Below are 13,096 nucleotides of genomic sequence, written 5' to 3'. Positions count from 1 at the left end.
GTCCGCCCCAAACTCCTGCTTCTGTGGACTCTATCCCTTTTTATACCACTACCTCTGACTTCTTCCTTTGCTGCTGTAATAATTCCTGCAGCCACCAGAGGTCACCGCCGAACAAGAAACGTAAACATCGGTCTTAGTAAGCTGATTTCACAGTCGACTGATATTGCAGTCTTTCTGATTAGGACTGCTTGTGTCTGTGTCTCTGTGGGTTTGTCATTACGAGCAATCCCTTCGCAAAATGTTCAATACTGAGAGTATTTTACATTGTAGTACTTTCATGTTTACTTTAGCCCTAAAAGTGCTTCCCATGCTAGAAGTTAACACACAATACAAACTCGTTTGAGGGGCCTTGGATGAAAAGCGTCCAGCCGACAGTGGATATGCCTGCGTGTGTTCAGTCCATTTGCACATGCATGCATTTCTATATTTACATTATCTACGGGGCTCAAATCCGTCATCACAGAACACACAGGAGCAGGATTTTCCCAGAATTTGAGTTTTCTTAAAGCTGGGACCGAGGGACGCTGCCTGCTGTTTGTGGTAACAGCTTCACACTGGATAACAGGACAGACACCATCACTCCCTTTACACAAACCTCCTCCGCTGTTATTCTTTGGTCCACAGTGTGTGTCTGTGTGTGTGTGTCTGTCGGAGGTCAGCGGTGATTTCTCCTGTCATGTCTGTCCAAAGTAAAGCCGACACAGTGAGAGAAAGGGGAAAAGCATGATGGGAAAAAGACACACAACTGTTCAAACAGCCAATCACTGACCTTAGATTGACACTTAGACAAATGTTAGAGGGAGACAGCGGACAATCATGTTCACCGCTCACATTTCTGTCCCTATCATTTGTCTTTATCCTCCTCCTCGTTGTTTTCTTCCCTCCATCGCTTCCTCTTTCCACCAGTGGGGTTTTCCATCAAGCGCTCTGCTCCCCAGTGGATGAAGGGATTGAGGGATGGAGGGAGGGAAAAGAAATATAGCGAAGGAAAGAGGCTAATGATGAAGTAAAGAAACAGGAGCAAAGGAAGAAGATGGAGCGAAGACCGATGTTTAGGTGGAGGGCGAGAGAGATGAAGTTGAGAAGGAGAGGGATTACTGCAGCAGAGGTGAAAGTAATGGAAAGGAAAGCAAAGAGAGAGCAGAGAGTGGGTGTAATGAAGGAGGGAGTAGTGCCTGAGGTGACAAGAAGTACAAGAAACAGGACCTATAAAGAAGAGAGAGGCATAACGGAAAGATTCACTGGAGAAGGAGGAACGAAAAGACAGGAAGTGATGATGAAGAGAAGGGATAGAAAGGATGGAGTTCATTATGTCGTTTAAAAATGTGAAATATTCCTCTTAATTATTTTAATTATATTTTATATTATATTATTAATTATTTCAGAACTTAAATTTGAATTATCTTTCTTTTCCAACCAAAGATCCCAAAATAGTCGCACTTTGTTTGAACTAATTTTGTGTTGTAATGTCTCCTCACAGTGATGTGTAAGAACCTCAACAATCACACTGAAATGAGGACTTTCCATTGGCACTTTTGGGACGTGCTGAGTCAAACCACGTTGTGCAGTTTAGCTATGCTATGCCCGGGTCGGGGCCACTCAGCCCGCCTTCCAGTGGGCCGTGGCCAACTGCTGAATACAACCTTTCTCGTCCTTAAACAAGGGTGTGTTGTGAGACAGGAGACTAGGCAGAAAGACATTTTTGAAAGTCTCTGTGGGTTCAGCTCTCAGTCATCAACTTTTGTAGCTTTTAACTAAATCACTTCAGTCAGTTAATGCGTTATCCTGGTCCAAAGCTCCTGTACTCGCGGTGTAAAAAACAACTCTCCCCTGGTGCTCCAAGCTCCAAGTCTGGACTACTAGATGCACGGCTAACAGAGGTTACTAGTAGCCTATAGGAGTATACGTTGAATGAGAGATTCTTACATACTGCACCTGTAAAATAACATAATAATAAGGGACGTTAATAATGAAAAATGAAAATGAATTAAAACATGTTTAGCACCAAATTAGCAGAGCTTTGTTCTCAGTGATTCTTCACAAAATTCTGAGGGAAGGAAGAGTATTCACAGCTAGTCCTTTGACCCCACTGTTCAAGACACATGCATCAGTAGTTAAAGGCAAACCTTCAAGCAGGTACTGTAGCTCTGTTGTAATAGAAAATGCAAATCCCTGATGCGTCAAGTCAACCTGATTCAAGCCGAGCCAACACATGTGTCTGAAAAAGCCCCAAAACTGGGCAAAAGCGGGACAGAGAGGACATTTAAAATATTTTCCTCCTGAGCTGGCAAAGTTTGGCCTGTCGCCATGGTTACGGCCCTCTTGGTGCCATCAGGTCACAAACTCTCTCAGCTCAGTGGCTGCGGGTCATGTTCGTTTACCCAGTGTGTTCGTGTTTGTGTCCACCAACAGCAACATGTTAGTTTGTCACGCATATGCCTTAATGTGCATTTGTGTGTGTGTGTGTGTGTGTGTGTGTGTGTGTGTGTGTGTTTCGCAGCGTGTTTGTGGTGTAATATGCTCGGATTGTGTTGAATTATGGGGCAGCCATGGATGTTGTGTGAGGCTAATATTTAGCATGTGTGTGTATGTGTGTGTAGCTCTGTGGCTGACACAAAGACAGAAGGGAAATGAGAAAAATGAGTGTTTGTGCTTCAGACGTAACATAAGAAGATTTTTCTTCTTTCCCTTTTCGATGGCGTCTGCTTCTCTTTAAACTTTTAAACTTTCTGCTAAACTTCACATTTAGTTTAAGTCGCTTTCATGTTAGAAAATAATTAACCAATTGTTTGACATCATGTTTTATCATATTTTATATTCTGTCTCTTAAAGACTGTTTACTCTCTCTCTCTCTCTCTCTCTCTCTCTCTCTCTCTCTCTCATCACCTTTCTTTCCTCCTCCGACTGTTTCTCTGTATCTTCCTGTTGTGTGGATGATAACTTATTCAAGTTGTTTATTCTGAGTGTGTGTTGGTGTGTGTCAGGTTGTAGAGTGGACCAGACTATGACAATTAAATATTAACTATGTTGTTGCTGTGACTCTGTCTGCTGACCTGCCATGGCTGGAGGTCAAACGAGACAGTTTGTGTGTGTGAATTTGAGTAAGAAAAAGGTAACTCATTAGACCCGGTAGAGTTTTCTCAGTGATGTGTTTACTGTTGTCACAACAGTTATGTAATGCTGTATGTAAAGCACAGAAACTTTACCGTCTTTACTGCCATAGTTTTTGGCAAAACTGGAATTTAATCCCAATTCTTTCTTAGAATTGGGTTTCTAAAAAAGTCTAAAACCACCACCAAGTAGGTCCATGATACCCTCCCAGTTTTGCCTCCGTGACCTCCCAGCTTGACTGGAACTAACCCGTGTTTGACCCAGAGTCTGGAGAGAAGGATGGACGGAGGGGTGACGAGTAGAAAACGAGTGGGAAAGTTTACCTTTCTCACCCTCCACTGTGGGCAAGGGAGGGAGGGAAGGAGGGATGAGGAGGATATTGAAACGACAGGAGAGACGGCGGAACAATGAGAGGATGAAGAGGGGCGAGGACAGACGGAGGGGAGGGAGGACAGGGACACAGCAGATGACAGAACGGATCAGAAAAGTGAATAGAGGAGATAGCAGGAGAGAGAGAGCAAATATTATGAGACTACCTACTGTTCATCACACACACACACACACACACACACACACACACACACACACGTCCAGCTGTGACCAGTCCGTGTTTCCCTCCAGTAAACATCATATCCAGCCTGCTGGTGTCCCGGCAACAGATATCTTGACAACCTGATGGGAAAGCATCTTTAATATCGGTGTGTGTGTGTGTGTGTGTGTGTGTGTGTGTGTGTGTGTGTGAACATGAGAGAGGGAGAGAGAGCTGAATTGAACATGTGTGCTGTGAATGTGGAGGCGTGTAAAGTATTTATGAGTATGAATTCACATACATTGTAATGTGTCTTTGTCTTACAATTAAGAGAAAAGTTACAGTACATTTACTCGGCTTAAACCTAATCGCGCAGTATGTTAGTTCTGCTGCAGGGATCTCTGTATCAAAATAAAAGACGTAGTTTAAAGGACGTAAAGTAGTGTGAGATCATGGGAGTTGTACTCGAAATGTAGAAATCTTTCTGATGTGAAATTCATGATCATGAACCTGGTAATGTAGTAAAAAATGACATCATGGTCACTGACCTCCATCCTCACTCTCTGATGTATCATCTGATGTGCGACGCACCGTTACCTCGAGTAAAATTACTTGAGGTAAATAAAATTGAATTTGAATGATGCCCTGTTAGGTCCACCTGGTTGAATGTCTCCCCCATGTTTTGAGGCTGAGGATGGAGGTTCAGTTCCACCATGACTTTTGCTGAAGTAAGCCCAAGAAAGATGTCATGAAAACAAGATCATCATCATCAGACATCAGTAGTGAACGTTGAGCAATGTCTAAAAAAAGACGCCACGAAAACTGTCTTTCTGGCTCCTCAGAAAACATGAACGTTGATGAAAGACGTTGAATTGACACCTTTATGATATGTTTTGCTCAGTTGGTTGTTGGATACATTCGGGATAATGCACAACCCAGTTACCAGAATCAGTGTATCTTTCTGGAAAACCACAGATAGGTCAAAACTGATGTTGCACCTTTACGTTTGTTTAGGTTGAATTTTCTATTTTTTGTCTCGTCACAATGTCGTGCTTATGCTCTGGTTAGGTTTATGCACAAAACCACTTGGTTAGTTTTAGGAAAACATCATTTGGATTAAAATACTCGGTTTTGGTCGCCACAATAATGGCTGGAAATGTCCCCAGGTATCCTTAAAAGTATCCACTGGTGTGACTCGAACTGTGGTCGGACGTTTGGCAGCCTTGTTGGCTTGTAATAACAAACCTTATATGTAAAATGCCTTCATGCGTATCCATTTCTCGCGGCTGTTTATTATTGAGTCCCCCACTTAAAATTACCCCGCCTTCGTAGTCTCCGAATGTATTATTTCCCATGGGATGCTCATACAATAATATCTAGTTGTTACCACACAGGGTGTTTTATACTGCTTGCATCCACCTCTGTTCTTGTTATTGTCGGCGTGTTAGAGCCAATTAGGTCAGACCAGGTCACACCGTGATGCAGAATGACATGAATTATATCACTGAATGAAGCCAAGGGGTCAAGACCTAAAGGGGACTGTCTGGACACCGAGAAGGTTTGTGATAGGAACGGACACACGTTTAGCTCGGAGTCACAGCTCTGTTTGGCCTAGACTCAGCTAAACCCAATTATTCCAATATTGTCAGCTGACAGTTTGATTTCCCTGTGGGCGCTCACAATCCTCACTGAGCTCGTCTTCTCACACATCTGCAGAAATACAAGAAAACACTGTATCGAATAAGATCTGGAGAGAAAGGAAAGAAAGACAACTGCAATAAGGAACAAACGAAGGCAGTTAGTTTGATGTGTAGTGCTGCTGTTTAGACTTTCTACTGAAATGGTCACAATAGGTGGCTGTCAACCAATTACTCTGATTATATTTGTCAGTTTTTACATATTTAATGTTGTGCACTAGACTTTGATTTTTAGATGAATCAATTCTGCTCCCTGTGTTCTCTGTTCTGCCACAAACACACATTTTTTCCCTCTGCTGCCCAACAAATTTGCTCTATTCACCATGAAGAACGTTAATATTTTGGATTTCCTACAATTATATTCTTTGGAAAATAAAATAACATGTCCTGCTCTAACTGAAGGGGAAAAGCACTTCACATCACAGCTCATATCACAACTTATTACACTTTACAATCTGCTGCATGTTTGTGTTTCATTAAATTGCTGATTCGGAAACTGAAACCCTGAAAGCATGTTCTTAAAAGCTTCCAGCTGTGTTTCCTGAAAAGACCGAGGTTCAAGCTTTGAAACCACATACAGTCGTGTTGTTGTTGAGCTGAGCTCTGTTTTATTCTTTCTTATGTATTGCAGATGAATAAATAACTTTTGACAAACAGACCTAAAATCCCTTAACAACAACGCGGCTGCTCATGTCCATGAGTGGATGTAACTGGAAGTGAACAGAGAGGAACAGACAGACAAAAATAAGTGGTTAGTTTGGTTCACTGGCCTCGAGGACAACCGGACTTCTCCTCCGTCTCCTTCTATCAAGTCTCCATTTCTCTCTCTCTGTCTGAGTCTTAAACTGTCTCTGACTTTTGGATTGGTCATACAGTGGACTTTCCCTCCGGTGGTGACCGGGGCTCGTGTCCCGTTTGTGACCAAGACCCCAGAATGACTTGTTTTTAAGTTACGTAAGTAAGTTAACATATGTCAATGACGTAACTTTTGTTACATGACTGACGTAGTTACTTTAACCCAAACTATGATCCTTGAGCATGGAGCTGTTGCAAAACTGACACTAGAGGGGTGTTGACGAGGTGGGACTGAGAACAAGTTGCTGTAACATAACATAAATCAGTCTGTAATTGAGTGACCCAGTAAAAACTCAACATCTCCTTAGTTTCGATATATTTCAGACTCAAAACACAGAAAAGCAAGACATCAACTTGTATCAGTATCACCAGATATCCATGTTCTGGGTCTCTCCTGGTGTTTCCCAATCAGTCAGACCCAAGTCTCAATCAAATGCTGAACCACCTCAGCTTGTTCCTTTCTTGTGCTTTTACCCTTTTTTTTTTAAATAGATCTTCTTGTTTATATCTGTCACCTCACACATGATCAGTGTCTATCCATCAACTCGTTCTCTCACTCGGTATATCCCTCATCACGTCCTGCACTGGTGGTTTCATGTCTCAGACACTTGCTGAGCTTTATGTTTCAACAACACAGTGAGACCTCCGCTTTTATCACAGACCTCAGACAGTGTCGGGTTTAGTTTATTTTAATTTACTTTAGTTGTGTTTTGTTGAGCTGATGTATTTTGTTTCAGGCTGTCTTGCTGCTTTTAACCGCTGTCTTTTCGATGATACTTCCTCTGGTTCACCACTGAACCTTTGACAGAAAGAGCTGTAACTGACAGAAACCTGAGTGCACAGATTGACTGGACACCGATCGCCTATAGAGACCGGCACACTGTCTATAGCCATGGACGCCTTCTTTAAAGACTGATGTTCAGTTCAAACAGAAAATAAAATTGTTGGGTGAATCCAAATGGAGCCAGAAGAAAGACCCATAACCTTCCCTAAAACTACGTATGGTGGCCATTTAAGGACATTCCTGACTCAGTTTTTTAGGGCTCAGTTTTACAGTTACTTTACTGTCTTTCATTCTCTCTAATGGCCAGCAGGGGGAGACTATACTGGTTCCAAAAAGAAACCTGCTTGTATGTAAGCTTAAGAGAAAATAACCCGACTTCTCCCTAAATTTACTACTGTACCTCAGTAAACAGCTTGCTAATGAGTTTATGGTCTTAATCACTAGTTTAAAGTCTTCTTCAGTACAGCATGATGTTCATTTTGTAAGTTATGGTCCCATTCAGAGTAAAATAGATGATAAAGCAGGTAATGCTTTAGGGCGTGGCTACCTTGTGATCGACAAGACACTATCACAGCACGTCTGCAGGTTCTCAGTTAGATCCGATTGGGATACTCTCCCCAGCTCCGCCCCCTTGTCCAAGTATGGTCGAAAAAATTGCTGGATTGTGGACAGACATACTGCTGAACTTGAGGTAGCCAACAAGCCACTGGGTGTCATCAAGATGGGCTTCCACTTGATGTCAAAACACTGATGTTTGGCTGGTTAACATGTGCCATTTTGCATTTGAGCACCCTTCCCTGACCACTCTTTACATTTTTGGTCTGTTAAGCCTCTAAAAAAATCCACATTACTGGTGTTGTGTCCAACAGTATTATATTGTGGAGTGCAGTGCAGTTTGGTTTTGCAATAAATTCAGTAAAGACAGTTCAAAAGTACAATATAATTTCATTAAAATCAATAGTAACTCAATATCTCCATCTAAAGACATGTCCAACCGAGTGAGTTCACATTTGAACTGGAAACAGACGGATATTATTTTACTGGTGAGCTTATTTTCTCACCGTTCTGCTCTGTGAGGAATTCAGTAATCGGTAAAAAGGTTCAGGTTCATTGTTACATTCTGGTATGTGAATTTATTTCCGCTTTCACAAATACATTGGTTTTGAGGCTGGATGTGAAGCAGTTCATTTACTGTGTGAGCAGCGTGGCTCTCAGTCAGTCAGAGGGTGTTTCCTCCTCTGTCAGGCTCTCTGGTTTGACCCTGACGTTAATGGAGTGTGTCTGAGGTCCTCCAGGGCAGCCAGAGATGATGTACATCCTCCTCTGTGGTTTATCTGACACACACACACACACACAGACATTTTTTATCCCTTCAGTTCTGCTTTTATCAGTGTATTCCTTTGTTGTCTTACTAGATTCACAAATGTGATAATTTCAGGAAAATTCAGAGACTACAATAAATTAGATTTGTGTTTCTGTACTCTCTGTCTGGTTGCAGTATCGTCTATCTCCTTCTCTGCTTGGTCGACCTGCTGTAACACATGTGACCGTCTCTTGGGGGACTCAGCATTTGGTTGCTTCCCCCCCCAGATCCCTCCAGGCTGAGGGGGAAACACAACATTAAGATAAAGAGGAAGCAGTGTTTAGATTGGTATGAACGTAGCTGGTAACGGCCTGAAAGTCACTGCACTGATAAACTGATTGTAGATAAAGATGATGAAGCTGCAGGAAGACTCAGTGTTTAACGGCAGATATTAAGATCTAACACTTAAAATGTTTACAACGCAGATTTGTGCAGCCTCTATGATATGAATCAAGCCGATGACCAGGCAGCCGGTATGGTGACATCCTTATCGTCAGTGTGTGAAATAAGTAGAAGGGTTGGCTTCCTCTGTCTTTTCTTGTCATATTTAAAAAAGGCATTATAGAGAGTGGTTGGACAAGATATCAGGTTTGGGAATGCAACTGACGAAGAAAAAACTACCCCCTTCTCTGCAGAGAATGTATGAGTTGAATGTGAATAGTTTCAATAAAAAGAGAGTGAAATCTCTCAATAGTAACTTTCTCTCTCTCTCTCTTTCTCTCTGTTTCCTTGTTTTTCAGGGACCTGAGTGAAAATTTCATCCAGGCCGTCCCGAGACGGGCCTTCAGAGGAGCCACGGACCTCAAAAACCTGTGTGTGAAAGTATACACAAAAACATGCACACACACACAAAGCAGGGAATGAAAGTAGTGGGTAAAGAAACTGAAAGGAAGGAGTACAACGAAAACAAACTGGACACAATCAAATGTTCTGTATCATCCAGTTCTCCAATACACTTGAACTTAACTAGTTGTTGTGTTGTGCTCTTTTTATCACCAGTCAGCTGGATAAAAACCACATCAGCTGTATCGAGGAGGGGGCGTTCAGAGCTCTGCGATCTCTGGAGGTTCTGTGAGTATCATGAAAGAGTCCAGATGAAGTCCAGGAGGTCGTATATAACGTTAGGAGGCCTTTTGATTTGAGTTTCTCTGTTTCCATGTCTCTCTACCAGCACGCTGAACAACAACAACATCAGCAGTATTCCTGTCTCCAGTTTCAACCACATGCCGAAGCTCCGCACCTTGTGAGTCTTCACGTCATCGCACTGCGTTACCCAGAATGCAAGATTGTTCACTTGGGAAACAGAAAAAGCTGCAGTCAGATACTTACTGATTATTTTTCTCCTTTCTCTTTCTTTTTGTGTTCTTCTTTCATTCCTCTCTCCCTGTTTTTTCCTGTCTTCCCTTCTTCCCTGTACACCTCCATTTTCTGCACTCCTTATTTTTACTTCATCCCCCATCCCTCCTCTGCTTTCTCCTTCCTCCTTCACTCCCACCTGTCCTCTTACCCTCCACAATATATCCATTCCTTTCTTCCCTTCCTCTTCCTCCTCCTATCTCCTCTGTCTCTCCCTTCGTCTTCCTCCTCCCAGTCGTCTCCACTCGAACTCTCTGCGCTGTGACTGTCACCTGGCCTGGTTGTCTCCGTGGCTGCGGCAGCGGGCGGCGTTAGGCCTCTACACTCAGTGCAGCTCTCCTCCCTCGCTGAGGGGCCTCAACCTCGCCGAACTGCGCAAGAGCGACTTCGCCTGCTCAGGTATGGCAGCCCCAGTGACAGGACACACTCAGGTCCACGTGTGGATGACGGACTTGATATTGAAACCCTTTTTCTTCCTTCCCTTTGTCATCTTTCTGTCTGTAGGCCACGGCGGCAGTGCCTTCGTTCAGCCGTGCAGCCTGGCGTCCGGCTCATGTCCTCCGATGTGCTCCTGCAGCAACAATATTGTGGACTGTCGAGGGAGGGGCCTCACCGCCATCCCCGCCCACCTGCCGGAGGCCATGACGGAGATGTGAGTATCATCTGGAGTTTTTTTATTTCAGCTGAGATGAATACAGTCCAACAGCACGATGAGCTTTAACCTCCTTCAGCACTTAAATAATGAAGAGTGAAGAATTTGCTTCGTGTCATACTGGGGTCTACGATAACTGCTGCTTTATTACCACTGTCTTTATGTTTATTACAGTAGGTATAATATTTAATAATAGCCCAGAAGCATGGATTTTGAGCCCTCACGTAATAATGTACTAATGTCTACCGGGTGCTCAACATGATGACGGGCCTTTGCTGCCGGTGTGATCCCGTCATGGTCTCTATTTTTTAAATTAAAACTTTTATGTCTTGAATTTCCTAAAAGTCATTAAGCGTCTTTAGTTTCACTTTGAGTTAGAGTCGTGCTGTAAGTAGTTGACAGAAGAACAGAGTTTTGGATTAATGTTGAATGTCGACAAATGTTCGTGTACTTTAAATGGAAACTGCAGACAGTTGATGGAAGTAACATCCAGCTGCCAGCTGTGCTGCGGTGTGCAGCGGCCTGCAGGAGGCAAATTATTAATGTCTCTGTCCCTGTATGTCTGTCTGTCTGTCTGTCTGTCTGTCTGTCTGTCTCACTCTCTCTCTCCAGTCGCTTGGAGCAGAATGGCATCAAGTCAGTTCCTCCCGGCGCCTTCACCTCCTACAAGAAGCTTCGTCGAATGTGAGTCCTCTAAAGACATAATGACTCGACAGAATACACTTCCAGGGACGGCTCATAAATACCAGAGGATGAATGTCACTTATTTTCCCATCATTGGCCTTTTAATTTAAGACAGTAGACAGTAAACTGAGAGGAGATCCAGACTCAGAACATACAGGAGGGTAAACATCCCATCTGCCTTGGGAATTCCTCAGGAGAGGAGACCTTAAAAAGAAATCATATGTACAAATACTCATGAATACACTCAAATTAAGATTGATTTTAAGATTAAGATCAATTACTTTAAGGCTTAAATCCAACTTCTTTTCACCGAGCCTGTTTTTGGGCTCAAGAACTTAAACGTCAGCGCTAAAATATTTCCTTTAGCGTCTCTGATTTGCTTTACGATTATCATTATTATGACATAGAGTGATTAAATATACATTTCTCTTCATAAGAGGTTGTAGAAACTCAGCTAAGCTAGCAGCGTCTTGCCAGAGAGGCTCTGGTTTTATGTCCCCACCCCTTCAGTTCCACCTCAACCAATGAGACGACAGTATGTCTGCCTCCAGAGGGCCAATGCCTCCGAGACAGTTCTCATGTTTTAAACTCTGATCTGCCAACTGGATCGCTCTCTTCTTCCTCCTCTGTCTCCACTGTTCACCGAGCTGTGGTTTTTCCTGCTTGACATAACAAACAGCCCCAGTGGATTTTCAGCACGGAGGAGCGCTTGATTTATGTCAAGCAGATACAGTCCCCGTCAGAGGCTTTTAAAGGGTCTCACATGATGAATCAAGCGCATATCGCTGTGATCTGGTAAACATGTTCTTTAACAAAAATGCACATTTGACCACAATAATAATGTTTATAGCTTCATAATCTTGTATTTGAGTTTTATTTCCTCCTTCTTCTTCTTTTCGTTCTTTGTGGCTTTTGTTCCGTCCACTCTCGCTGCTTCTCTCTTTTTCTCTTTTCCTTTGCCCATTTCCATCCTCAGTCGTTCTCTGTCTCCCTCTTTGTCTCTCTGTGGTTTCCCTCTTCCTCTCGATCTCGTCCCTGTCTCCCCGGCTCGTCCTCTTACATCATCACTGTGAGACTGTCCCGAGCCCTGCGAGGCGGCGGTTGATTACATTACCAGGCCGGTTTAAGTGGTTTGTCTTAAAATTTATTATGACATTTGAGCGACTGAGATGTGGCAGCAGAACAAGGATTGTATAATCTGACATGTTGTGGTCTGGCCGGCCAGACCGAGTTAGAGATGTAAAAACTTCAGCTTGGCCCACAGAGCAGCTCTCGCTCCGTTAGAGACTGCCTTTCATTTAAAACGTTTGTGTCAAGCTCACTTACAGTCCAGTCATCTCATGAAGTGGACTTTTTCCTCTTTATTAATGGTTTTTATTTGATTCAGTCTGATTTGGGGATCAGAAGAACGAACAATAAAACCATTCATGTATTTTTCTACCCCAGAGAAAAGAACATAGACATGTTACATAAAAAAAAATGCATCACTAAACACTTTCATCAGCATTTAATCCTAGTAACTCTTTTTTCTATCACTATTGGCAAAACACAGTGTGATGACTTCACAACACTCTCAGTATGACTAAACCTCAAAGTTGGAAGGACTGGATGTAAAAGATCTGCAGATCTTTGCAGGGGGGAAATACTGGAGGAACAAAGGCCCACTGGAGCTTTTTAAGTTATAAATGACATTTTCAAAAAGTTAAGCTTCAGTGGACAAAGCAGGAAATTAAACATGCATCTTTAGTGATCCAGTCACGAGTGGACAGCTCTAAGTCTGCCAGCCCACACCTGGCATTAACATGCGTCTTGAGTGACCACTTATGATCGGATCCCACTATATATGCAAATAAACACATCATCATCATCATCATCATTCATCTTATTATTATTTTCCTCCTCCTCCTCCTCCTTTTTCTTCTTCTTCTTCTCCTCCTCCTCCTCCACCTCCTCCTCCAAACGTGGTCTGAGCGATCAGATCGCTGACGCACCCTCAATGCGTCTCAAAGGACATTCACACCTTAATGCCAGGTGTAAACAGCCTCTCAGCGGCGTTCTGAAACTG

The 13,096-nt window shown here is 43.0% G+C and overlaps 1 protein-coding gene across 1 annotated transcript in view; it reads left to right on the top strand.

Moving 5' to 3' along the window:
- Positions 1-13,096, top strand: part of LOC311274977 (slit homolog 1 protein-like) — a 59,692-nt gene that overhangs the window by 22,361 nt on the left and 24,235 nt on the right. Inside the window, exons 5-10 of the mRNA XM_084383108.1 lie at positions 9,080-9,151; positions 9,339-9,410; positions 9,511-9,582; positions 9,931-10,094; positions 10,200-10,347; positions 10,960-11,031. Of these exons, the coding sequence (XP_084239234.1) occupies positions 9,080-9,151; positions 9,339-9,410; positions 9,511-9,582; positions 9,931-10,094; positions 10,200-10,347; positions 10,960-11,031 (600 nt within the window). The remainder of the gene's footprint in view (positions 1-9,079; positions 9,152-9,338; positions 9,411-9,510; positions 9,583-9,930; positions 10,095-10,199; positions 10,348-10,959; positions 11,032-13,096) is intronic.

Source organism: Pagrus pagrus (genome assembly GCF_965226575.1).
Source record: "Pagrus pagrus genome assembly, chromosome: 2".
NCBI classification, from domain to species: Eukaryota; Metazoa; Chordata; class Actinopteri; order Spariformes; family Sparidae; genus Pagrus; species Pagrus pagrus.
Note: the sequence above shows the minus strand (reverse complement) of the source record. Positions and strands in the feature narration are given on the sequence as shown.